The sequence below is a fragment of the Leuciscus leuciscus genome (genome assembly GCF_965113295.1).
Source record: "Leuciscus leuciscus genome assembly, chromosome: 2".
NCBI lineage: Eukaryota > Metazoa > Chordata > Actinopteri > Cypriniformes > Leuciscidae > Leuciscus > Leuciscus leuciscus.
In genome coordinates this window covers 51,442,285-51,467,796 of record NC_138726.1, presented here as the reverse complement: position 1 = coordinate 51,467,796, position 25,512 = coordinate 51,442,285, and the positions used below count along the sequence as shown (strand labels likewise).

General features: G+C 36.8%; 3 protein-coding genes and 1 long non-coding RNA gene across 8 annotated transcripts in view; 3 read left to right on the top strand and 1 right to left on the bottom strand.

Moving 5' to 3' along the window:
- Positions 1-4,438, top strand: part of dock11 (dedicator of cytokinesis 11) — a 107,783-nt gene extending 103,345 nt beyond the window's left edge. For all 4 annotated transcript variants that reach the window (XM_082155474.1, XM_082155472.1, XM_082155473.1 and 1 more), the window contains one exon: positions 3,092-4,438. In XM_082155474.1, coding sequence (XP_082011600.1) covers positions 3,092-3,172 — 81 coding nt within the window. In that variant the 3' untranslated portion in view covers positions 3,173-4,438. The remainder of the gene's footprint in view (positions 1-3,091) is intronic.
- A 3,062-nt stretch (positions 4,439-7,500) lies between these two features.
- On the top strand, positions 7,501-20,646 carry il13ra1 (interleukin 13 receptor, alpha 1). Its single transcript, XM_082150890.1, has 10 exons — positions 7,501-7,771; positions 8,025-8,155; positions 14,201-14,366; positions 15,139-15,238; positions 15,353-15,531; positions 16,307-16,446; positions 16,722-16,857; positions 18,724-18,823; positions 18,996-19,089; positions 19,328-20,646. The coding sequence occupies exons 1-10, from the start codon at positions 7,696-7,698 to the stop codon at positions 19,445-19,447; spliced, it is 1,242 nt and encodes a 413-aa protein (XP_082007016.1). The 5' UTR covers positions 7,501-7,695; the 3' UTR covers positions 19,448-20,646.
- On the bottom strand, positions 16,979-18,717 carry LOC309484576. The gene is made up of 2 exons (XR_014200924.1): positions 18,315-18,717; positions 16,979-17,209 (listed from the first exon to the last, which is right to left on the bottom strand). It is a non-coding gene; the product is annotated as an uncharacterized lncRNA (long non-coding RNA).
- Positions 20,647-23,995: 3,349 nt separating the features above from the next.
- kirrel1a (kirre like nephrin family adhesion molecule 1a) overlaps positions 23,996-25,512 on the top strand; it is a 43,846-nt gene continuing 42,329 nt past the window's right edge. The window contains exon 1 of one of the 2 annotated variants that reach the window (XM_082155623.1): positions 23,996-24,285. In XM_082155623.1, coding sequence (XP_082011749.1) covers positions 24,237-24,285 — 49 coding nt within the window. In that variant the 5' untranslated portion in view covers positions 23,996-24,236. The remainder of the gene's footprint in view (positions 24,286-25,512) is intronic. The other variant, XM_082155624.1, reaches the window with a different exon arrangement.

Here is a 25,512-nt window from a genome sequence, read left to right as displayed (position 1 = left end):
TTTTTTGTTTCAGTAGAAATGTAAAGAAGATATTTAGCTGAAACCATGGTCCTTGGTGATTTGTATAATCAAGTTAACAGCTACCTTCACTTTGAAAACATATACAGACAAAACAAAATGAATACCCATGGCTCCTGACGATACATTGAGGTCTTATGAAGCGTAACAATTGGTCTGTGCAAGAAACTGAACATTATTTACAACATTATTACCTGTAATCCACAGCCTCGACAAATGGTCCTGAACGTGTTCATGGCAGTCTGGAGCGCGAGCTTCCTGTCGCGTAATGACGTATGTGTGGAAGCTCAAACATTGAGAACGTATGAAAAGTCAATCTTCCCGATTGAGATCACACATATATTGGTTGCTACATCAAGGGCCGTAGCACAAGATCCCGGGCAGTCCTGATGGGCCCCATGTTCCTCAACTTTCTTTGAGAAAGACATTTCTACATCAGAAGTATGCGCTCCACCAGATGCTCAACTAACTAACAAAAACAAAATGCGTGCAGATTGACTAAACCATTTGGCGCATTGGCAAGGGGTGGGACCGTGAGACCTTAGATAGTCTTTACTTTTTTGTATACAAAATGTAGTCAGTCAATCAACCAAGTTATTCAGCCAATACACTAACTTTACATTTCATCTGACATTCAATATGAAATTTAATTAGGAAATTTAAATATCCAAGTAAAATAAACCTGGTAATCAGTACTGGTTTTACCCCCAGTCTGACGTCCCCTGGCTATATACATTTTATATATAATATATACAGTTTTCAATTGTAGTCTTTTAAAAAGGCATCTGAAATAATAAACTAAGTGCAATGTAGTGCAATTTGATACATATCGATACTGAAATATCTGAAACGCTTAATACTCATTTTCCACAGAATAGAAACACGATACCAGCTACTCTTTCTCTCTCTCATCTCTCCGACAGCGAGTGACACACAAACCCGCCTCTCCTCACTCACTCGTTTCATTTGCTCCGGATGAATACTGTTGGTGTTACAGGGCTTGAATTTCGGCGTGGGATTGCGCTTATTGCACATATTTTTACTCATTCCTGCAGATTTTGTGTCCACACCCAAAGTACGTGCACATAAAGCCGCCTCTCAGTACTAAATTGAGTTCTTTTTTGCTGCTAATTGCCGTAAACAGTGAAATACACACAAAATAATGTCAAAATGCCGGTCTTGGTGAGTATTCACATAAACATTCAGTAATGTTTTAAGTGAACGTCAACAGTTGAGAAAGAAAACGCATGTGTAACAGTATAATGGATCCGTGCGTCAGGTTTTAAAGTGACAGCAGCCTAATATACCTGCTGCCAAATTATGAGATAATATAAAAAATAACTTTATGGTCATTTTTTCCCCATGGTATCGATGTCAAAATTGTGGCCAGTGAAAATGCTGAGTGGCTAATAACTTTGGAAAACCACTAGCCACAGTGACTGATGAGCAAAAAAAGCTGTTTAATCACAATTAAGTATGATTTTGATGAACAGTACAACATACAGTACGCGTCTTCCCTGTCTGTTGCAAACAAACAGCGTCAGCTCACGTGTGAGTTCGCCATTATGCGACAGGAAGCTCGCGCTCCAGAATGCCTTGATCGCGTTCAGGACCGTTTGCCGAGGCTGTGGATTACAGGTAATAATATTGTAAATAATGTTCAGTTTCTTGCACAGACCGATCGTTTCGCTTTATGAGGCCTCAATGTATCGTCAGGAGCCACGGGTATTAATTTTGCTTTGCCTGTACATATATATTTTTTGACGTAGGCATTGACCTACATTATAAGAATCTCAAAGGACCACATTTTCAGCTAAAAATATTTACTGTTCAACTGAAGAAAAAGTGTCACCTACAACCCCTTTAACGCTGTTGCGAAGACTCTCTATTCGCTCCGGTGAAATCACAAAGCAAAATGCACACAAACATGTCCCTGCTATCGCTGATGAACATCTTTGGTTTTAATGAGAAAAAAATACAAATCTATACGAGGGCAGATTAGACACGCTTAACAACAATTCTACCACCAGACTATTAGGACAAATGAATATTTAAATCAGATCTACATATTTATTCACTAATGTAAATACTCGAGAGCTTAACAATTTATTGTAGTATAGTAGATGAAACTATGTCAATAAATTAATACTGAAATTGATTTCTGGACATCATAATGTTACTTCTTGTGCATTTATTATTGTACATTTCTGATACTGTATAACCAGCAATCTCCACCCCCGCACACACACTCCTGTCACACCCAATATTTAAACAGAGTTACGCCACTGTAAAATGCAGTGTAATCCTTAGAGAGTTGTTCTGCATGTGAATTTTATGCAATGACCAGGCAGTTCTCGTCTCTAATACAGGAGCTTACTTTTTCACACTCACACACATCCTCTTTAATACCATTATTTTAAATCCAGGCTTGGAAGCACCTTTACTTTCAACACAACACTCATATTGACACAACATGATAGCTTTCTATAAAGACCTTTGTTAATAGATTACTTCCCCTGTTACTCAGTTGTTTAGACTAGCAGAATTGCAGCAAGTTCGGGTTTGCCTGTGTGCCTAAGACTTAATGTGTAATCATGAATATTAAAAAATGAGCTATTACTGGAAATGAGAATGTGGTCATTTGTTGCAACATGATTTAGTCACTGGTTAAAACAAGTCCTCACAGGTTTTAACCAGAGTAATTGGATGTAAAGTGCTTCTTTCTTCTTTTTTAATGCTGTCCTCTTTTTACTTCTTCCGCTTCTAACGTGTCTCTGTTTTTCTTCCTTATGCTGCCATGTCCTATAGATTGAGTTCTAGGTAAATCGCTTTGCCAAAAGTATTTGTCTTGTTTTCTTTTATTTGTGCATGCAGTTGCTGTATCCTATGATTATATAGTGTATAATTGTACGTGTGTGTGTGTGTGTGTGTGTGTGTGTGTGTGTGTGTGTGTGTGTGTGTGTGTGTGTGTGTGTGTGTGTGTGAGAGAGATCATGTTGACAGCTAATTACGTAAATCCAGTCTTCCGTTATATTTTGAAATCCTTATCTTGTTCTCATCTTCCGTCGCTCAGATCTTCCAGGAGGACATGATGCGTTCCCTGTTGCAGAACTCTCTCCACGTGTTCCATGCGATCAGTGGAACCTCCACCTGATCTAGAACCTGATGCTCGTTCCGCACAACTCCTCACAATCTCCTCACAACTGAATGTACAAATCAAGATTCCAGGCCTTCAACAAGCATCCCATCAGAGAACAAGAATGTCAGCGTCTTTGCCACGTTTTGCTTGTTGTGGACAGCTAGTAAACATTGCTTTTACAATTCATTTTAAAGGAAACATTCCCGCTCTTATCGTGTTTGCCTCGATCTAGGCTCACATTGCCAAGCTTTTTTTAATTGTTTCAACCTTTACCCTCTGATCATTATGGAAGCTTATTTCCACCACATAAGAAAAACATCATGCTTTGGTCAATCATAATTCGGACATAAAAGGTGAAATTGACATAAAAAGCCATAATAATGCGATAAAAAAGTCTAAAAAGGGACATGGTGAAGGAAAAAAAATGTCAATGCTTGAAATCTCTCGCAAATAATGCAAACATTTTGAGAGCAAACTAATTTTCTCAGGGATTGAAATATTTTTTTTCCCCCATCTCATATTTTTTCAATCACCATGTACCTTTAGGGACTCCGTATTTATGAGATATCAGTCATTATGAGATTAAAAAGTATTATAATCTCATAATTATTACTTAGTATATCATAATTAGGATTTACTAAAGCATGATGTTTGGGCTTCCATAGACCATATATTCACCCATCTCTATATGACAAATTTTCATGATTTTCTTTTTCTTTTTTTTTTCGTATTCTTGGAAATATGTCTCATTTAAGTAAAATGCGGTACCAGTGCTATTGCATTTTGCCTGTACATTTTCTCTGTGTTGTACAATCCCAAGTTTTTCATCCCAGCCAAACTGTCCATTTAAATTGCAGGGATTCCACTGGAAACAAAACGTACAGTGTAGATCTCCCAGCAACACCAAAGATCAAATGGACATTTCCATATCATATGGCTTTTACATCGACAGTTTTACTTTCTGGAAATGTCAGGTGATCTTAAAATCTAAAGCTGAATCTTTGTACTGAATGATGAAATTCACAATTGTAAAAAAGATATAAACAGTAGACGCCCACATTTTCAGTGGCTTCAGTTCAGGAAGTATTTTTGCCATTCATTTTCTCCATTTATCTTCAGAAAAAAATTCAGTTATAAGATACAAACCCAACCAACTAGTTTCAAGGTGAATCACAACTTTACAAACTTATATACTGTATATATATTTGGAAGGTACAATTTTTTTTTTTTTATAGTTTTTTTAAATTATGTAATCAAGTCATAAAACAATGGTACAATGAACATTTGACTTTTAATCATTGAATTATTCACTGAACAAAATCATGACCTCAATTGGCCTTTTTGTCTACTTCGTCCTTATTTATGCTTGTTGCCTGGTGCAAACTGGATGTTGTGTAATTTGAGAGACATGGTTGGCTTTTTAGTTCAGTGTTGCCAACTGTATGTGGTCAAATCATATCGTCCCTCTTCCCTATTTTCAGTAGTAGTAGACATCAACACAGTGGTTACTGACCGGCTACAAGCTTGTAAGACTCAACTAAGATCATTGATGTGCATCATTTCCATCAGTAAATCAAATAGCAGCCATCTGGAGTTAAGACGATATGATATAAATATATATATGCAAAGATTTTTAAAATGAATGCATACCCCAGATTGTAGCGAACAACTGACTTTATGGGCAGGAATGATATAATGCAGAATGTAACAGCATAGATATTGATATCCAGATATGATTCACAAACCTATCCAGGGCTAATTTATTCACACAAAAAATGCTGTTAATACTTATCTGACCTTTCTGCACTGAATATGCAAATTGCAAACAGAGGATAATAGATTTATATAGGAAGTGTTTGTTTGTGTGTGTGTGTGAGAGAGAGAGAGAATGGAAACATCTACAGTATTCAAATAGCAGTATTTGCTAGCAGTTTTCATCTTTTAAATGTCTGCAATTACTAGTTTAGTAATAAAGAAATCTTCTGATCAACAATGGACAATGCATTTTCTAGAAAGAGGATAGCATGATGAGACACGCTGCCATTTCCGAAGATCTGGTTCATTATTTCCTTCAAGTAATGTCAGCATATAATGTATGAATGTTTTTTTTTTCCTCCTCTGTGGTCTGTAGTTCATAAGATAAACTAAATATTTCAACAACAAAAAAAGTCTTTGTGTTTATTTTGAGCTGTTTTCCCATAACTGTGCTGCTTTATTTATACAAACACACACACACACACACACACACACACATACTGTAGTTAACCAAAAAAAAAACATGTTTGATAAAATCTGTGACCTTTGTCAGTAAAACAGGTTTCCGACCCTATTTGTTCTTTAATTTCAAAGAGAATTTGATATATTTGCATTGGAGACATGAATTATATTGCATACACAACTTTTAAATCCATTTCCATATAATTTATGTCCAAGATGGCATTTAACACAATTCATTTAGATGCCCGCTTTCTGAGAGACACTGGAGGTGATTAATATAATATCTGACATGTGTACATAATATATCAGCTTCAGCGGTTAACTGTCATGACTAATGCATGTCACAGGCAAATACAATGAAACTATATCTATTTCTAAATCAAAGACAAAATGACAGTTTTGTCTTGCGCATAATTTGTACAAGAAAATTGCTATAGGCCTACAAATGTTGTGTACAGCTGGAGATATTACAGATGTTAATGACAACGAGTTCTTGTCATGAAAACTGGTATGTTTGTCAATGATTTTTAATGAATGGTTTGAAAATTAAAGCCTTAGTAAGTCACTTTTATGTTAAACATGAATAACTGTAAGAGCCATAAGTCACATTTATTTTATATAGATGTGATATAAATAATTGTGTGCATTAAGCAATCAGTAAATAACTAGAGTAAATAATTGTATGTGTAATATAATATTTCGTATTGAAGATGATGTCATTTCCGGCAATGACGGTTAGTTTTGTTGTGACGCAATATTAGAGCGATCACTGATCTATATAATGACTATATAGATCCTCTATGTATAGATCAGTGGGAGCGAGACGGTGTTTTGATCGTGAACATTCTCCAGTTAATTTTGTTATTAAACTTTACCTAAAAGAAGTTGCTGGACTACGGAATGTTATCCGAGTTTAAATCTCACGCTCACCTAATGATGAAGAAGCAACAAAGATGATAATCTAGATTTATTGCATAACCGCGCATGACGCGTCGATGCAGAGTTTACAGTTTCAGAAATGTACAAATAACAGCATTGCTACTTTAAATGGTATATTAACCAATTCCTTCATTTACTCCATTTCAAGCTAAATATCTTTATAAAATATTTTTTCATTCTATCAGGGATAAGTGTCCATAGATAGCCTACATGTGCGAAGGCTCAGTAAAGTTATGGTAGCGGTTGACTATTTAAGATTATGACTTTTATTCATTGATTGATTTAAACCTGGAGTTCAGAGCATTTTTTTGGTTTAAATCAACAAAAATCAATTATTGAGAAAGTTCATAAAAAAATCAGTTGTTCAGAACTGTCTCCTTGCCTTACCCTGAAGTCTTACAATTACTTACATTTATTTATTTATTTATTTATTTAGTCATATGTAGACTGTTATTCTGTGAACACAAACGAAATTTACTCATCTCTATTTTATTTGTATCTAACGTTACATCCCGTTGCACTGGAAGCCTCTTTCGTCACAATGTGTGTGTGTGTGTCCTGGCAAAACCTACATTATGGGAACAAAATGTTGGCAATATCCGAAATCTTGTCCTTTGTGAGGACATTTTTTGGTCCCCATGAGGAAAACAGCTTATAAATCATACTAAGTGATGTTTTTTTTGAAAATACAAAAATGGGGGAAAGAATAGAATAGGCCTATATGAGTTTGTACAGTATAAAAATAATTTTGTCTATGCAAAGTCCACATAAAACATGTAAACACAACGTGCGCGTTCGCGCGCGCGTGTGTGTGTGTGTGTGTGTGTGTGTGTGTGTGAGAGAGAGAGAGAGAGAGAGAGAGAGAGAGAGAGAGAGAGAGAGAGAGAGAGATGGAGATTAGAACTTTGGTGAGAACAAACCGATTCTGTAATTGTATAATTTTCTGATAACTGTCGACAGGGACGATATTCATAATTTAACTCGACATGAAGCAGATAAATCCGTATAAACAAGGCAATATGCCACTGTAGTGTGTATGTGTGTACGTGATTCCTGGAGAAGTCCTGGAGTGAGTCACATACACACACACACACACGCACACACACACACACACACACACACACACACACACACACACACACACTCCACCCACTTCAGTCTGACAGCCTGTGTCAGTCCAAGAAGTTCCAGTCACACTTCTGTTTCGAGTCCGAGGCTGACGGACGTGACTTTACTCTACTGTTGTTGAATTAGGCTATTATGTCGAGCACGATTACGACCACTTAAGAGTAGGCTACGGGAAAAATATCGCGTTTAGCACATATCAGAACGAGATTACGTGATTTCACATCGGATTTGACACTTCTCAGACAGACAACACGATGTATCGATATTGGAATTTATCCCTGATGATATGCTTCTCTGTCTCAGTCATGTTCGTCGGGTCTGAGAACACAGGTGGGTTTACTGCTGTTGTGTTGTGTGTGTTTTGTTTGGAACGCTTTTCCCTTGAAGTTTTCCATGACAGCGCGTGCGGGATATCCTGTATAATTCCCGAAACCGTGACGTCAGAGACATTCTCGTCTGAACTTGCACACTTTCACTTGTATTTTGTTCATTTGTTGTTCTTATTTCTCTCTCTCTCTCTCTCTCTCTTTTTTTTTCCCCCTTCTCTTGGTCTTCTATTGATCCTCTTTGCTTAAAATCTTAGAACTCCCTCCTCCGAAGAATCTGAACTTCCTATGGGAAACACCTTTCAGGCTTAGTTTGACATGGGAAAAGCCGGAGGATTTGGATCCTGAATGTAAAGTGAACTACACTGTACATGTGCATAGATCGCAGGTGAGACACCTCTTCAAAGAAGAATTTTCCCTCGGTAGATAAAGTCGCGATAGAAACTCTGTGAACTATTTTAAGAATGTAAAATTATACATGCAGTACTTTTCTTTATTATCGCTATGCGGTGGTCAGAGCTTGTTCATTTTTCACATTTTTAAAATAAATTTTTTCATATTTTCATTTATTTTTTATTATCATCATTAAAAAAAAAATTATTGTTGGAGAAAGTATGTGAACCTATCAGTTAATTGAAATATTTAATATGTTTTTACGACATTTTATGGTCCCCATGAGGAAAACAGCTTATAATTCATACAGATTTTTTGAAAATGTAAAAATGCAGAAATATTTCTGTGATGGGTGGGGTTAGTGTTAAGGGAAGAGAATATACAGTTAGTACAGTATAAAAATCATAATGTCAATGGAAAGTCCTTATAGAACATGAAAACGTGTGTGTGTGTGTGTACTTGTACAAGTATCTTTGTGAGGACCAGTTTGAGTTTTAGACCATCGAAGCGAGGAGAAAGAGAGTAAAGCGAGGACATTTTGGCCGGTTTTGGCATTTTGGCCTCAGGAATATGGATGGGTCCCTAGGGTATAATGGTGAAACAGTAACAATGTAAGCAATGAAGAAAATGGCTTCGTTGTCACACATTTCACTCCATTTAATGAGCATTGTTGAGTCAAAACAGGACAGATCGGATTAGCGCAAGTGACCCTGACACACTTATTATGCAGGAAAGTTTTTCACGCAATTAAACAAGCCTGAGAGGCACAGAACAACCACTGAACTGGCATTTAAGCCAATAAAACAAAATCAGGTCAGATCTAATCTAAACTCAAAGTCTACATTGGGTTTGTCATTTCCCCGTATATTACATGTTAAATTTAAATTTTCATGTACTGTATAAACCCTATAACCATGGCAACCCTTTGCCTTAAAGCCCTTTAATTTCCTCTTGCGTTCCCCGTCGATTGTTGTGGTACAGGAAATGTAATGGACATAAATACAGTACTTAGTCTGATAATTCTGCCAAGTACTAAAATAGCTAATTTCATTTACTTTTAAGAACCCCACACCTGTCATTGTGTTCTGTGGTGGTGGTAGCATGCCAGATAAAACCCTCAGTGAGCAACTTACCCTCAGTACTTCCTTTCTTGGGGTGATTTTCACACAAAGAAAATGTTAACTAATGGAAATTTGTACATGTTGGAGCAATTGTAAACAAATGCAAGGTTACAAATAGCACCAAGCTTTCATCAGGTGTCAGATAATCTGATTTGGATGGGTGTGGGTTGATCTAGTTGGTGCCTGTTGTATTGATGCAACCTGTCTTACTCAACTCGCTCCGAGCGGGATTCGAACTGTTGTCTCCGGCATGGGAGATCGCAGTCTCTAGCTCACCTCTTGAAGCCAGGGGAGTGAGGTTTATATGCACAGCTCTTTGTAAATTGGCTCTGTTACACTCACCCTCCTGAACCTCACTTCCATCCGGGTCACGGCACCAAATGTGACCAGTCCTACTCCAGCATGCATGGGAGATGGGCATGCTAACAACGACGTTAAAGACTGCAGTCTCTAGCATCAGTCAAATGCAAAAATAAATTTGCAAGCAAATTGCCCGATATCGGTTACCAGTGTTTAAGCACATTTATTTTTTGTTTATTAGCTGTTCAACAGGTCAAACTGGCCTTAAACAAAAATATCTGTAGCCATTTGAAATTAGAGGCAACCACTACATTTAATCACGATCCAAACAAAGATGCTACACACACGTAGCATGAGCAGTTGGTTTTGATTTAAATTAGATAGTGTAATTTTTTTTTTAATTTAAAGCACAAACAGAATGGTCTGACTTAAGATTTGTGAGATTATGCTACATAAGAAAAACCTGCACAAAACAAAAACAGGCGAACTGAATGAAAATGCAAATGAAAGAATTCGACTGTTAAAGAATTCGACACACACGTCTCCTATAGAATTCAACCAATCAAATGACGACTTCGAAACTCGTGAAGTGTTTCCCATTTTTGTGCCTTATGCCAGTGTTGCCAAGTCCGTGGTTTTCCCTCAGAATTGGGATACTTTTAAGTTGTTGCAGCGGGTAAAACATTTTTACGATTTCGGCGCTCCAACACCCCCCAAACACACCCCAGACATACGAATTCTGTGGAGAATTCAGCCGCCCGATTGGGAAAATTGCATAGGGATATTTTTGGGCTACTTTTGACTGGCCATTGGGCCACTCTTCTGTGGCTGTGTCTATACGGGAGGTAGATGCAAAGAAAATGCCTTCGAAACTTTTCTGAAGACAGTCAGATCCCTTTAGAGGTACATTCATAGAAACCCCCACCCCCAATTCAATCTAAATTTGTTTCGGGCATCGCAAACAGTGAGCTTGTTGTGCCGTATTCAGTATTTTCTCTGCTGGCGTGTTGTCTCTGGCCCGTGTTAACATCCAGTTTACAGAGTTCATAATATTTACACACAAATAACATTTGGGGAAATGACGGCAATGCAGTTTGTGCACAAGTCCGGAATAGAGATCAGCCAAAATAAAACGAAAAAGCTGATCTGGTTTTGTTTTATAGTCGGTGTTCTTCAGTCACCTGATGAATAGGTGCATGTCTAGCCTGTGGCATTTTAGGGAGTTTCAGAGTTAAACATCCTTCTGAAAAGTCACTTCCTTCTGGGACAGCCAGTCAGGTTAGTAAAGAGTTTGACATTGTAAAGCTTGACAAAGGCTACATTTAATTAGAAAAATCAATTTATTAGAATTATTTTCACATTGATGTAAGTCATACCATTAGATTAGACTAGTAGCCGGTCTTACAAATTAGCTAGCAAGTCAGCAAATGTTTTTCTTCAAGACTGGTCATAACTTTTTTATATCAGTTACATAAAAAGGTAGATTGGTCTTGTCTGATCAAGACTGATTAGCCCTAACTAATTGCTAGTTGATCAGGCTAGTCTTAACGGCTATAAACAGACGTGTATTATACACAATAACAAGGTTTGGAAAGAGGAAAGATAGCATTGTGCTAGTTCTGGAACTCAATTTTTTGGTATTGTTCTTTTATTTTTGGTGATTGTTTTTGTGTGTTTGTATTTATGTACACACACACACACACACACACACACACACACACACACATACATATATATAGTACAGGCCAAAAGTTTGAACACATTACTATTTTTTATGTTTTTGAAAGAAGTTTCTTCTGCTCATCAAGCCTGCATTTATTTGATAAAAAATACAGATTTAAAAAAAAATATTGTGATATATTATTACAATTTAAAAATAATTGGTTTTCAATTTATTATACTTTAAATTATAATTTATTTCTCTGATGCAAAGCTGAATTTTCAGCATCATTACTCCAGTCTATCACATGATCCTTTAGAAATCATTCTAATATAATGATTCATTATCAAAGTTGGAAACAGTTCTGCTGCTTAATATTTTTTCATAACCCTTTTTTAGGATACTTTGATGAATAAAAAGTAAAAAACAAAAACAAAAAAAAAAACATTACTGGTCAGTAATTTGGGGTCAGTATTTTATTTTTATTTTTATTTATTTTTTTTGAAATAAATCAATACTTTTATTCAGCAAGGATGTGTTAAATTGATAAAAAGTGATTGTAAAGAAGATTTATATTATTAGAATTTTTTTTTTTTTTTGAATAAATGCAGTTCTTTTTAACCTTTTATTCATCAAATATATTAGGCAGCAGAACTGTTTCCAACACTCATAATAAATCAGAATATTAGAATGATTTCTAAAGGATCATGTGATAGACTGGAGTAATGATGCTGAAAATTCAGCTTTGCATCACAGAAATAAATGATAATTTAAAGTATAATAAATTGAAAACCAATTATTTTAAGTAAGGAATAATTGACGACAGGCCGTTGAATTATTAGAAAAATAATGCACACCCGAGGTGGTAATGCGGTCACGACGCGAAGCGGAGTGGCCGTTACACCTCGGGTGTGCATTATTTTTCTAATAATTCAACGGCCTGAAGTCAATTATTCCGCTTATACTACAGTTACCACACCTCTAAACATTGTTCAGATTATGCATTTCAAGACGTTTGTAAAGTTTTTGTCATTAAAACGCTCTTGTATGTAGGACTAATTTCTTACGCATCTAATCCCATGCCTCCGTTGCTAATTCCAAAACGTCATTTTAGAGTTAGTAACGGAGGTTTGAGCCGCTGATAGCAGACTAATGCTGAGTTAGGGTTAGGGTTAGGGTTAGGTAGAGTTAGTAACGGAGGTTTGAGCCGCTGATAGCAGACTAATGCTGAGTTAGGGTTAGGGTTAGGGTTAGGTAGAGTTAGTAACGGAGGTTTGAGCCGCTGATAGCAGACTAATGCTGAGTTAGGGTTAGGGTTAGGTAGAGTTAGTAACGGAGGTTTGAGCCGCTGATAGCAGACTAATGCTGAGTTAGGGTTAGGGTTAGGTAGAGTTAGTAACGGAGGTTTGAGCCACTGATAGCAGACTAATGCTGAGTTAGGGTTAGGGTTAGGGTTAGGTAGAGTTAGTAACGGAGGTTTGAGCCACTGATAGCAGACTAATGCTGGGTTAGGGTTAGGGTTAGGGTTAGGGTTAGGTAGAGTTAGTAACGGAGGTTTGAGCCACTGATAGCAGACTAATGCTGGGTTAGGGTTAGGGTTAGGGTTAGGGTTAGGTAGAGTTAGTAACGGAGGTTTGAGCCACTGATAGCAGACTAATGCTGGGACACACGACTAGCTGACACATTCTCTGACTGTTTTCATCGACTGCAGCAGATTTTAAACACCGACTTTGAACACAGACTGAACGCGCTGAACACGCGTTTGGGCATGATCAGTCATAAGTATCAAATTACATTCATAACCGGCCTTAAAGTGTGTTCCCGGCTTTATGCAGTTATTAATGCAGTTATTAGAGAGAGATGTTGCAATAATGAGACAGAAAAGCATGTGCGTCATTATTATTATTTATTAATTAATTCAATCGTTTTAATTAATTCGTTAATTCTTTTTTTGTCCTATTATTGACAGATGACAGTAGACTAGCCAAATAAATGAAACCCAAAGCCCTTTTAACAAGTAGGCCTATCAATAATTATTTATTTGTTAAATTATCTGCAATAAAAATCCGTGCTGCAGGACTATCCATTTATTTAGCCTATATTCAGTTTAATTTTCTATTGATTATAGATAGGACTTTATAGTTTATTTATTCAGATTAAACTGCATGTTTCTATTGATTGTGAAGCTAGACATTGAAAATTGCAGATCAAGCGCATGGGGCGAAATGCTTTTTCTTGTTATGAATTGTATCCTATTTTCCGTTATTACAGTTGACTACGCGAAGTGATATGGAACTGTAATGCGGTCAAGACCTGCCTGGAACTACTTTAGCCGTGCGTTTCCCTGAAAATAATGCACACCTTAGAACGTTCGTCAACCAATCAGATTCAAGCATTCAACGGCCCTGTAGTATAAATTGTAATAATGTATCACAATATTACATTTTTTTCTGTATTTTTGATCAAATAAATGCAGGCTTGATGAGCAGAAGAAACTTCTTTCAAAAACATTAAAAATAGTAATGTGTCCAAACTTTTGGCCTGTACTGTATATGAAAGAGATGAATAATGAAAGAGATGAAAATGCAAATAAGTTGTGTAGTTTGTCTAACTACATGATGTGATACTTTTGGTTATGCTCGTGTGTAGTTGGAGCCAGTCTGTAGGGTTTTTTATTTAAACACAAACATTTCCTGAAATATATTTCACACATTTTATATAACCATCTTATGTCTTGGTGCCTAGTAAAGAGGAAATTATTGTAATAATAATCCTTTGATTGTAAAGGGATTTTTTTTTTTACTGTTGGGAAAGGAATAAGGGGAGGCTTTCATGAGAAAAGTGACTCATCTTTACTCAGTATGGAGGAATGCACGAACACAGCAACACACAATGAAAGTACAAAAGTGCTGTATTTTATGGCAGTAATAATAATACTAAAATCCACTTTCACCAACAGGACTGTTCTTACAAAGATTGTAAGTCCTATAGAGTCTCACACCCGAGCCATAAAGTGAATGTCTCCAATGAGAATGGACTGTGTATAAGTGTTTCAACAAACCCTGAAAACTGTGGAAACAGAGGCCATAGTCGATCGACGACCATTATCTTACGTGCACCTCCAGGTACTCGCCCCGATAGCCGACTCTCTAATGGAAAACACTTCTATGTCCTTTTTTTACATTTTTCAATGTTGATACATTAGCAGTGGACTCAGTTATGATCATGAGCAGTATGTTTATCCAGTCTTAGGTGCCTTAGGTAATTAAATTGGTTAATGTTTATCTTATCTTACAGTATTTATGGTATCCTGTTTTTAGAATTAATGGATGTTGGAGCATCCCATTATTAATGAATTGATGTTTTGGAATTAATGGATACAGATTGCAGAATCCTTTGATTCATTTTACCATAGAAGAAAGTCACAAGATGAACAGTTTATTTACAAAATATGAATGGGTTTGGAATGACATAATAAATGATGACAGAATTAAAACTTTTGGGTGAACTATCCCTTTAAGTCTATAATCTATATAAGTCATATTCCCTCTAAACTTTATGAAAATGTGCGTTTCCTGGTCTTCCAGGAAATATTCCAAGTGCACACAACCAGTGCATTATTATTGTAGCATGTTCTGTTTACTATCTTTAAATTAAATTATGTGATGTGATATAGACAGTGATATAGACTCTACAGTGATATAGATAATAGGCTATTTTGGCAATTTTGCTCCGTAAAAAAATCCCCTTATTGGTCGACCACAAATAGGCTGAATATCAGGTGAATAGCAGCACATTTGACTTTTATCGTTAGCTCTTCAGGTTTTTAGGAATAATGGCATCTGTTATACATCAGGGATTTTGAATCTTGATTTGAAATTTGCTCATTTATTTCAGTGAGGCTGGTGACGGACTTAAGCTGCGGATATTCCCACAGCAGGATGAAGTGCACTTGGAAACCTGGTGATGATGTCCAAGACCTCAGTTTTTATTACTGGTATGTCATTTTCCGTTTGTCTGACCATTGTTTTGTTTTTTTGGCATATTTCCCTTTCATTTCTCATTTAAGTTCCTTGCGTCCGTGAATCGTTTGTAAACTTGTGTGTTTCAGGCTACCTGTGAACGAGTCAATAATAAAGTGTATACCTGATGAGACGATGAAGACTGGAGGATGCATCATACACAATGGGGATCTCAAGAAAATGATGGAAATATACTATCTGTTCAATGGGACTCGCAATGGTTTTCATGTAAACAACACGTTCGAGGGTGAACCCCCATTACATTGCGGTAAACATGCAGCTTTTCACAGAATTGGCTACTCAATTATGGCTCATTGTTCATGGTTTTCACCTGATGTCACACTCATATAGGAACGCCCGCCTGGAGGGCAAAACAAGGCTTTCCTCCATTGCTGCAAATGCTTTATATGATGAACAGATTGAATTTAGGCTTTCACGTTTTTATATTAATAGTCCACTTTATTTACATGAATACTCTACCGTTCCGTTTAGTACATAATACATTTCTCATTATACGTTTTTCCTAGGATAATTATTATAAAGAGAAAACACGTTCATATTCTGTCTGCTCACCTATATAATATGCATCATCAATAAGTTGGTCACTGTTTTAGTACATTAAGGCATTTTAAGTGTTTTTCACATGAAGTGTTTCACAATGTCCTGCTGTTTTTTAGCGACTGAAATTCTGCAACAAGTTCCCAGAACTGTTGTTCACATATTTGAGTCTTTCTTCTTTCGAGAGGTGATCTGAACATTCAGGTCCGTGCTGCAGTTTTATGGATGTTTTGCCCTCCAGGTCTTCGCGCCAATCGCATGACTGAAAACTATAAATATCGAGAGTTGTCATTTTCACAACTGCAAACTATTTTTTAACATTGATCACGTTGATGTGTGGTGTGACACTGAGTGCAACCTTTATTTTAATCTGCAATAACTGCATTAGAGAATATAAGCTACATTTTCCAGTTTTTCTAATGTCAGTTGCTTAAACATATACACTAATGAATAGTCTCTTTTTCTTTTTTGGGCTTATTTTGCAGTGAAACTAAACAAACCTCAGCTGACAATCCATAGAGTCGGGCAGGAGCTCCACTTTCAAACAAATGCATCAGATTTAGACGAGTTTCAAAAAGACTGCTACTCTTACCAGTACACATACACCAAGTGCAATGAGGAAAAGGTAAACCCTGTTCTGTACTTTTATATTTAATAATAAAGGATCAGATTCTCTCCATTCTCACTAAAACTTTCAATACAACAACTCTTCTGATGCTTAAGACTATAGCAGAAATGAAAAATGAAAGTGTTTATTTAAACAGTGCAGTGCATGCCGAGTCACATTTCAAGCATTATTTCAGCAGAGCTAATATTGCGCCATGTAGTGGAGCACATAATGACATGTTAAACAAGATCCATATATTTATTTATACCTATATATTTCTGTTGTGTTTACAGAATGAAACTGCAAACATCAAAATGACACATATAGTGCAGTATGACCCCGCCTGCAAGTACAGAGCCAGAGTGCAGATCCTCTTCTCAAAAAATTGTGGTTCAGGGGGGAGTGATCCGAGTGAAGAGGTGGAATATGGTACGTCTGGACCAAGTATCATAATCAACAATGATCATCACTCTTTGTTTAGATTGTCAGTTTTAAAGTGTTAGTTCACCCAAAAATGAACTAATTACCTAACGTTTTGTCATGTTGTTCCAAACCCGTAAGACTTTCGTTCATCTTCGAAACGCAAATGTAGATATTTTTTATTAAATCTGAGAGCTTTCTGTCCCTCTATTGACAGCTACCCAACTACCACTTTGACGCTTCAAAAAGTTCATAAAGAGATCATAAAACTAAGTCATATAAATTGAGGGGTTTAGTCCAAATTTTCTGAAGAGACTCGATCGCTTTATATGATGGACAGATTTAATTTAGGCTCTCACATCTTTATATTAAAGGTGCAATGTGTGTTTTTTCTGAGGATCTAAATGGCAGAAATGCAATATAAGATCCATAACTAGGCTATGTTTTCAGTGGTGTATAAAGACCTTACTTAATGAACCGTTATGTTTGTATTAACTTAGAATGAGTCATTTATATCTACATAACCACGGCCACCCCTTTCAATCAAGCCGAGTCGAGTCGAGCCGAGCCGAGCCGAGGCGAGCTGGTACTGTGTAGTGGAAAAGCGCCAATAGACAGTATATAAGTGAAGTCAATTAGAAGCACTAACTTCCTGATGGTCGAGCGCACTGCGCAGACTCAAACTGAGCTTGACGACATAGATGTGACGTGAGCAACCCGTCTATCTACTAGTAGCTGCACCAAGAGAAATCTGAATCATTCCCTTCCGAAACTTGCAGAGACGGAGAGTGTGAGTAGGAGGTGTCTATGAGCTAGAAGCAGGAGAAACTTTTGCTAAGTATTCTGATTAATTATTTTGTCATTTTGTCTCCACGTCCCCCCGATTGCCCGCGAGCTTCTCCTCCTGTCCATACGGTAATTTCTCTACTGTGCGACAGAGAGTCGCGTGTTATGATGCAATCGTTAGCCTATTTTTACAAAAACTGCTTCCACGGGGCCATAACGTAAGCTACAAGGTAATGGAGCCTTTTATACATTTTCGTGTTTCTTTAGAAAGAAATAATGGACAAATGGAGTCTTTAAACGCCTCAGATGTAAAGTTATTCGCTGTCAAAGTGACGCCAAAATGAATGGGAGTCAATGGGATGCTAACAGCAGGTGATGGTCCGCTAGCCAATGGCGGCGCCCGGGGAAACTTCAAAATAATATGAAACCCTGCCCCCCTGATTTCAATGAAGGTCGACATATTGTGACATGTTTCTACCGTAGCCGACAGCGAACAAATAGCGCTACAGAGCGCATTTCGTCACTAACGAAATGATTGACAAACAGCAGAAAAAGACGAAGCAGCAGAGTCGGCCACCGTAGCTTCTCATTCGAGTTTGAAAAGACAGGGAGCGGGCGTCAATGAATAGCTGTTTGCAATTCGCACTGATCACCACTAGATGCCGCTAAAAATCACACACTGCAACTTTAATAGTCCACTTTATTTACATGAATACATACCGTTCCGTTTGGGGTCTGCAATAATAATTTCATGTTTAATTCATTTTCATGTTTCATGTTTCAAGTCTCTTCTGCTCACCAAAAATACAGTGAAATATTATCACAATTTAAAATACCTATATCTTCAGAAAACCAGAAAGCTGATTTCAGGCATCATTCCTCCAGTCTTTAGTGTCACAGGATCCTTCAGAAATCATACTTTTCATACTGTTGTGTTGTTTCATATTTTTGTGGAAACCTCGTACTGACCCCAAACCTTTGAACGGTAGTGTGTGTAGGGTTACTTGCTTCACATCCTGCAAATAAAATGTGCTTTCCTCTGGTCTTTGACAAATTAACTTGAATGTTTTTTTCTTTGTGCTCTCGTAGGGGAGAACAATTTCCCACGCTTGCCTGCGTTCCTGGCTGTCATTATAATCCCGCTCATAGTTTCCTGTTGCCTGATAGTCTCTCTTGTGCTGCTCAAAAGGTGATGAATCTTTGATTTTCATTGTTCTGCTGTTTGATTTGAACATATCAAATATGAAACAATATTATTGCATATTATCATGTTTTAAGAACTGAATATATACATGACTGAGTATTGATTACTGAGATTACTGTTGATGAACTGAAATCCGAACTTGTTTCTCTTACTTCAGACATAAAGACATCATATTCCCAAAAATCCCAGAGCCAACGCTTCTCTTTAAGGGCATATTCATCAACAACATCAGAACCTCAGAGTATCTACAGGTAAATTGTGCAGCAAGTTATCATTCATTTGTTTAAAACCTCTCAGATTTACACATTCGCCTGTAAACATTTTTTTTTTTACAGTACTTTTAGTGTACTTGCGCAAGAAAATACTGCGTAATATAAGGTCATTACATGGGTTAAGGTTAGGTTTAGGGCTGGCAGGGCTGTAAGATTAAGTGCTACCAAAATATTATGATTATATTAATATTCTGGATTCAATCTCTTCCACCACCAGAGTCCTGCATCTGTCAGACTGTTTGTCCCCACTGAAGAAATCGTAGAAAGCAGTATAAGTCTTGAACCTTACACATCACTTATACCATCCACCAACAATGTGCCACACAAGCCAAAATAACCATTTCTGATGACTGTAAATATCCAGTAAATCAGGATGGACTCAGGGCGCACTCAAAACTTTGACTGGACAATGTCTATGCAAGGAAGACCAAACTCCTGCTGTCTGTTTCATCTGTTAATGAATAATGAATCCAGGCTCCACCTCCCTTGTTTTGAATGGACTTCGACCTCACTTATTACGCATTTTGCTATGTGTTGCCAGTAAATTGCTCTTCCTAATACTACAGTGACTTGTTTTTGATGAATGTATTGTGAAGATAAGAAAAGCAATCAACTGACTTTACTGTGGCAGGATCTGATTACCTTGTATATGGATGCCAGCGGATGACGTATCAACACCATTAATATAGCTCGATAGAAATACACTCCAAAAATATTCATGGAACGTGAAAACTTTTTGCACACCTTTTCTGAACTTTTCCATGCTTGTTTTTATAGCCGCATTTATGGGCTCATGGGTGTTTTTGCACGGTTTACAATCTAAACAAAAAGAATTGTGTATATAATATTTTTATAATAACTTTAATATATATATATGAAGAGTTCAGATGCAAAAGCCTCTAAGTGCCATCTGAAATTTTCTTCTAGAATGATCATTTTTATCAAGCTCGTTTATTTAAGTTCAGTAATTTCACTTAAATGACAATTAATAGGTAATTTTCATTGCCATTTAAGTGAAATTACTGAACTTAAATATACGAGCGTCATAAAAATGATCATTCTAGAAGAAAATTTCAGATGGCATTTAGAGGCTTTTGCATCTGAACTCTTCATATATATGTATATATATATGTATGTATGTATATAAAGAAATGTCATTTTCTATACACTGTGAATTGTTTCATGTATTTTAAAATGTGGTTTACTGTATATACAAAATGTGTATGTATAAACTGTATGTTGACAACTTTGGATGGTGATTAAACAATATGGATGTAGAAAAAATAACGGATATAAAAAGGCACAGAAACATTCAGTCATTCAAAATAAATAAGTTTAGATTTATAATTTTCCTTTTTTCATATCTGTCTCATGTCAAGTTTGAGGGAACATGGTGTGATTAAATTGTTTGCATGACTGGGTATCCTGTTTAGAATTGAACACATCTTTAAAAATCATTTAATTATTTGACGAAGGCAAAAAATATATATCTGTTGTCAAGTAAAGGAAAGAATAAAAAGAAAGAAAAATACATTATACACGTGTGTATATATATATATTTTTTTTTTTTTTACAGTAGTGACCGTGGTAAGTCTAATAGTAAATACTATTTTTGTGGAAAAAATGGTAACCGTGATAAATATGTGTATATTTAAATTTAAATTCTTAAAAAGTAAAAAAAAAAAATGAAGATACATAAAGTCCGCCATGTTGGCTCAGAGCTGCAGTTTAGTTGCGCTAGAGCGCCCTCTACTGGCCGTCCGTGGAGAACCAAAATGGCGGCAGTGGTCCTGATGCTGCTGGATGCTGATGAAGGCATTCGCTGTTCAGTGTCTCTCTAAAGCGGGTCTGATCGACTTTTATTGGCTCGGTCTCTGTGGCGCAATGGAATAGCGCGCTGGACTTCTAATCCAGAGGCTCCGGGTTCGAGTCCCGGCAGAGATGTAGTGCAGCTCTCGGATGGGGCATGTTAATTGCTTTTATTGTGCCTTTTGTGCACATAAACGATGTGAGTGTAATAGTTTAAAGCATCTTCATATCTATGTGCGTTGACCAAAAGCATGCAGAATAAGGTAATAAATGTAAAACCAAGATGAATGGATTTTATATGGACTGATTAATTTAATAAAAATCATTATACAATCATGTAAAATTACATGCATCAAATGTTTTGGTTGGTGTGCAAAAAAATGCTAAGATTTGCTTAATAATAATAATAATAAAAAAGAGATCTCTTTGTCACACAGGTTAACTTAATGGTAACAGCATTTAAAATGAGTTTAAGTGAAATTGCTTTTTAATATTATGGCCATGTTAATATATTAATATACTAACATTCCTCTTCTTCTTCTTCTTCTTCTTCTTCTTTCTAAAGCACATTTCAATACAACCAAGGTTGCCCAAAGTGCTGTACATAAAAAAATTTTTAAAAAAAAAAAGATATATATATATATATATATATATATATATATATATATATATATATATATATATATATATATATATATATATTCTATACACTATAAAAAAATTCTAACTCCCAATATTTCTTCACTCAATCCCTTCACAATATGTGGATGTAATGCCTTTATTTTAATCCCAAAACGCAATTCTCATAATGTCATGTTATTAATTTTATTTGAAAGAATTGTAATACATAAAAAAAAAAAAGTGTTTGTTGGTAAATACAAGATTTTAATTAAATTATTTTAATGGGCCCATTGAGTATTATTTAATATGCATTAAGTAGCCAAGTTCAAGCACCAGATCTGGGTTATTTTTATGGCCAAAATAATATCTTGCATTGAGGTTTGATTCTGGGTAGTAAATAGCCTATATAAGAAGTTTATAATGATAACATTATCATACAGTCCAATCTAATATAGGCTACCTAGTAATTTGGTCACTAGTCCAAATTCTGCCCAGTAGTTGAGATTCTGTCCAGCAGATGGCAGAGCAAACAAAGATATGTACAGAGTACGTTCAGGAAACGTCAAGTCTGAAAGTGATCACGAAAATCAAATATGAGATATTTGACAGTCCAGCGTTCTTAAATATCCTTTTACTGCCAACCTGCAATTGCATCCATAGACAAGTTTAAATGAATGCGTTCATATATTTTCCATCTTTACTGGCATTTTATCCAGTGAGCTAATGCATATGCTGTCAACATTTTGCCCCTCAAAGTCCTTCTCCTTCCAACAGGGCTGAACGCACAGTGAAAAAATGCGAGTCCAATCTCTAGGATACGATGAAGAAAAGAGAAGGTTTATTTCTTCGCCCCGCGGGGTCTGTTCTCTTTGTCGCTCTGGAGTTCTGAAGAGGGAGGGCAACTCAACTGAACTGGGGTGGGCAAAGGGAAACAGTGATGGAGAATTCGACTCAGTGCCGAGAATCGGTTCTTTCGAACGTTCGTTTCAATGAACCGATTCAAAAAACAGTTCAGCGTAAAAAAACCCTCTTCAAAGTATCGAGGAAAAGAATGCTCTTTCTGTGATATAAAGTTGACGATCTTTTTTGTAAATGGGTTTGTCAACATTTTTCTTCTTCTTTTTTTCTTCTTGGATTCAGTATGAATTGGTCAAACACTATTCGAATGTTTAACCTCGTACATGCCTGTTCTTAGGTTTAATTTCATGTAGGCAATGAAAAAAAGGAAAAATTAGCTAAATGTTCCAATAAAGCTCCACGTTTGAAAATATTAATTATTATGAATTTATCATTTATTAATTATACACTAAAATTATTCATACAAATATTTGTACACGTTACAATAAAGCCATGAGTAGACACATTATTTATTTATTTTATCTATTAAGTTCTTATATAAAAGGGGCGTGTCCTCTGAGGAGGCAAGGTTGGCAGTGCCTCCTTAAAAAATAGGAGAAAATATTTCATATTACAAAAATAAAACATAAATACTACAAAATGTGAGATTAAAACGTGTAAAAGTCACTCTTTTTTTTTTTTTTTAAGTAACACTCTTGCCTCCTCTGAGCCCATTGATTTATAACCCTATTTTTTAGTGGGGGGTAATTGAGTATGAACGAGGGAAGGTCACGTGAGAGGAGGCTATCGAGCTTGATGACTGATGATCCGAAAATTAGTTGACTAAAGAACAGCTTATTGAATAAATAAAATAAAAGATATTGTTTAAATTCTTACTACCTTTAGTTATTAAGTTATTAATATAATTTAATTAAAAAAGGAAATTAAATACATTGTATGTAGCCTAGATGTTTATATTATGTTCAGTGTATATTACATGTTTATTTAACCAGGAAAGAGTGATAACATTAAGTGTAACTAGGACATGAATTTACATTTTAATTATAAAAAATAAATAAATAAAAACCTGTGAGGAATTGTAGGCTAATATAGAGTAATATTATTCAGAGATGGTAAAAGTTTTACAATTGGCCTATGTGATACAAAAACGTTCAACCTCTGCAGCACCAGTAGGCTATTTGTAAAAAAGGTTAACCTACAGAAACGATTGTGATTCGGTGAGTTATTAACCCGGATAGGACAAAGAACATAGAACCTCTTCAAAGAACCTCTTCTCCATAACGGTCTAAAAGTTAAATGGAAAAAAGCTAATTCAATTTTGAATGATTCTTTGATCCGAAATCTAAAAGGAAGTTTCTGATTCATGAGTCAGCGAGTTATTTGACTCGAAAACCGATAGGACGTGACAGACCCCGTTCGATTTGTGAGCGAACCGGTTCATCAGAATCACTGAAAAGATTCGGTTCAAGAGAACGTTCATGAATTGGACATCACTGAAAAGAAACAGAAAGGGAGGGAGCAGCTGCTGACACGAGAGAGAGAGAGAGAGAGAGAGAGAGAGAGAGAGAGAGAGAGAGAGAGAGAGAGAGAGAGAGAGAGAGAGAGAGAGAGAGAGAGAGCGATGAACAAGGAATGTGCCACTAATAAGAAACCGGAGCGTCGTTGAGGACGCAAGAGAGGAGGGCAAAAGAAGGAACGGCTGAAGAAAAACGACCAGAAATGCGTTAAAAAGTATCGAAGGGGGGACAAAAGGGGCAATACACAGCCAGCACGTGAATGGAAGGATTATAATCCACCGTTGGAGGGATTTTGACGCTCCCCATGAGGAGATTTGAACCATGCATGGACTGCTGCTGCTTCTGAGTTTGGCGTTGAGTTTCCACAGAGGTAAGAGACTCGGCTTAATGAACCGCGAGCTGAAAGTTGTGTATGTGTGAGAGTATATGAGAGAGAAATGGGAGAACGGGGGGAGATGTAGATGTACTGTGGATCTTATAGCGTTCGTGTCCGTCCGGTCATCAAGGTGCAACGTGACCTTTGCGTTCCACGCGCAAAGTTAACGGTGATGTCGTTCGTTCTATGACGTGATGACTGAAAACTCTGCCAGTGCGGAACACTGAAGAACGGCGGTCGCTCCCGTCAAACATGTTTTCGTCATGAGAATACAAAGTAGACGAGAGGTTTGAGGACGCGCGCACATGCACACGCGCACGCACGCACGCAGGGGTTCTTTGACAGACTCCCGCATAAAGAAACGCACCACTTCGTTTCCTTTCCTCGGGCTCCTGTAGGTAATTCAGCACCTGCGCATCATGTTTGACACTCACAGTCAAGCACGTTTCATCACAGAATTTTCCCTGCATATCGCATGGCCAATTAATGTTTTGCATTGTGCAAATCCAGGTGCGCCTGAATTAATGTATCCAGCGAGTTGCTAGGCGACAGCACAGAGCTCTACCTGTTAGATTACAGCATCTTTTCCCGTGATCGCGCCTATGCGGACACCCTCCCTATTGTCACACACTGTGCATGTGTGTGTGTGAGAGAGGGAGAGAGCAGGTACATAGCACTCCATCATAGGTGAGGGGCGTGTTTTTGTCCCGGGAAGGTAACGAATGATGTAACCCATTCTCATAAGGTCCAGAATCAAAGCAGAAACATGCATATTCATCGAGAAATACCTTTTGAAGACAGGTTCAGGTGCTTTGAACGTCAGCATGCGACAAGATCTGGGGAGATTTGTCTTCCAGGGATACAGACACGGCTTTGTTCTGCATCACACAATGTTTAAAGCCATTATAAAATGAAGAAGAACGCAGAATGACTCACTAGAATGAATGAAAGGTACAATGTGCATTACAGGTAGCAACGCAATAAAGGGATAGTTCAAACTGTTATGACTTTTCTAAGGTTAGCAGAGACAATAGTGATGACCTCACAACAATACCGCCATTGTCCTTCTAATAACTGTTCAATGATACTGTACGCAGTGTAGTAATATAGGTCAAGATTAAGCACACATTGTGAAGCATAGTAACCTGCTGAATAGACTGAAGTGAGAACGACTCCATCTGCACTTACTGTAACGGTGCACTCAATGTTCGTAATGCATTA

What these genes read in the sequence shown, in the direction of transcription:
- il13ra1 (XM_082150890.1), top strand. Translation starts at nt 7,696, where the DNA reads ATGTATCGATATTGGAATTTATCCCTGATGATATGCTTCTCTGTCTCA. An exon ending in CGTCGGGTCTGAGAACACAG is followed by an intron (nt 7,772 to 8,024) that starts GTGGGTTTACTG and finishes TTAAAATCTTAG; the next exon opens with AACTCCCTCCTCCGAAGAAT. An exon ending in GAACCTCAGAGTATCTACAG is followed by an intron (nt 19,090 to 19,327) that starts GTAAATTGTGCA and finishes TTCCACCACCAG; the next exon opens with AGTCCTGCATCTGTCAGACT.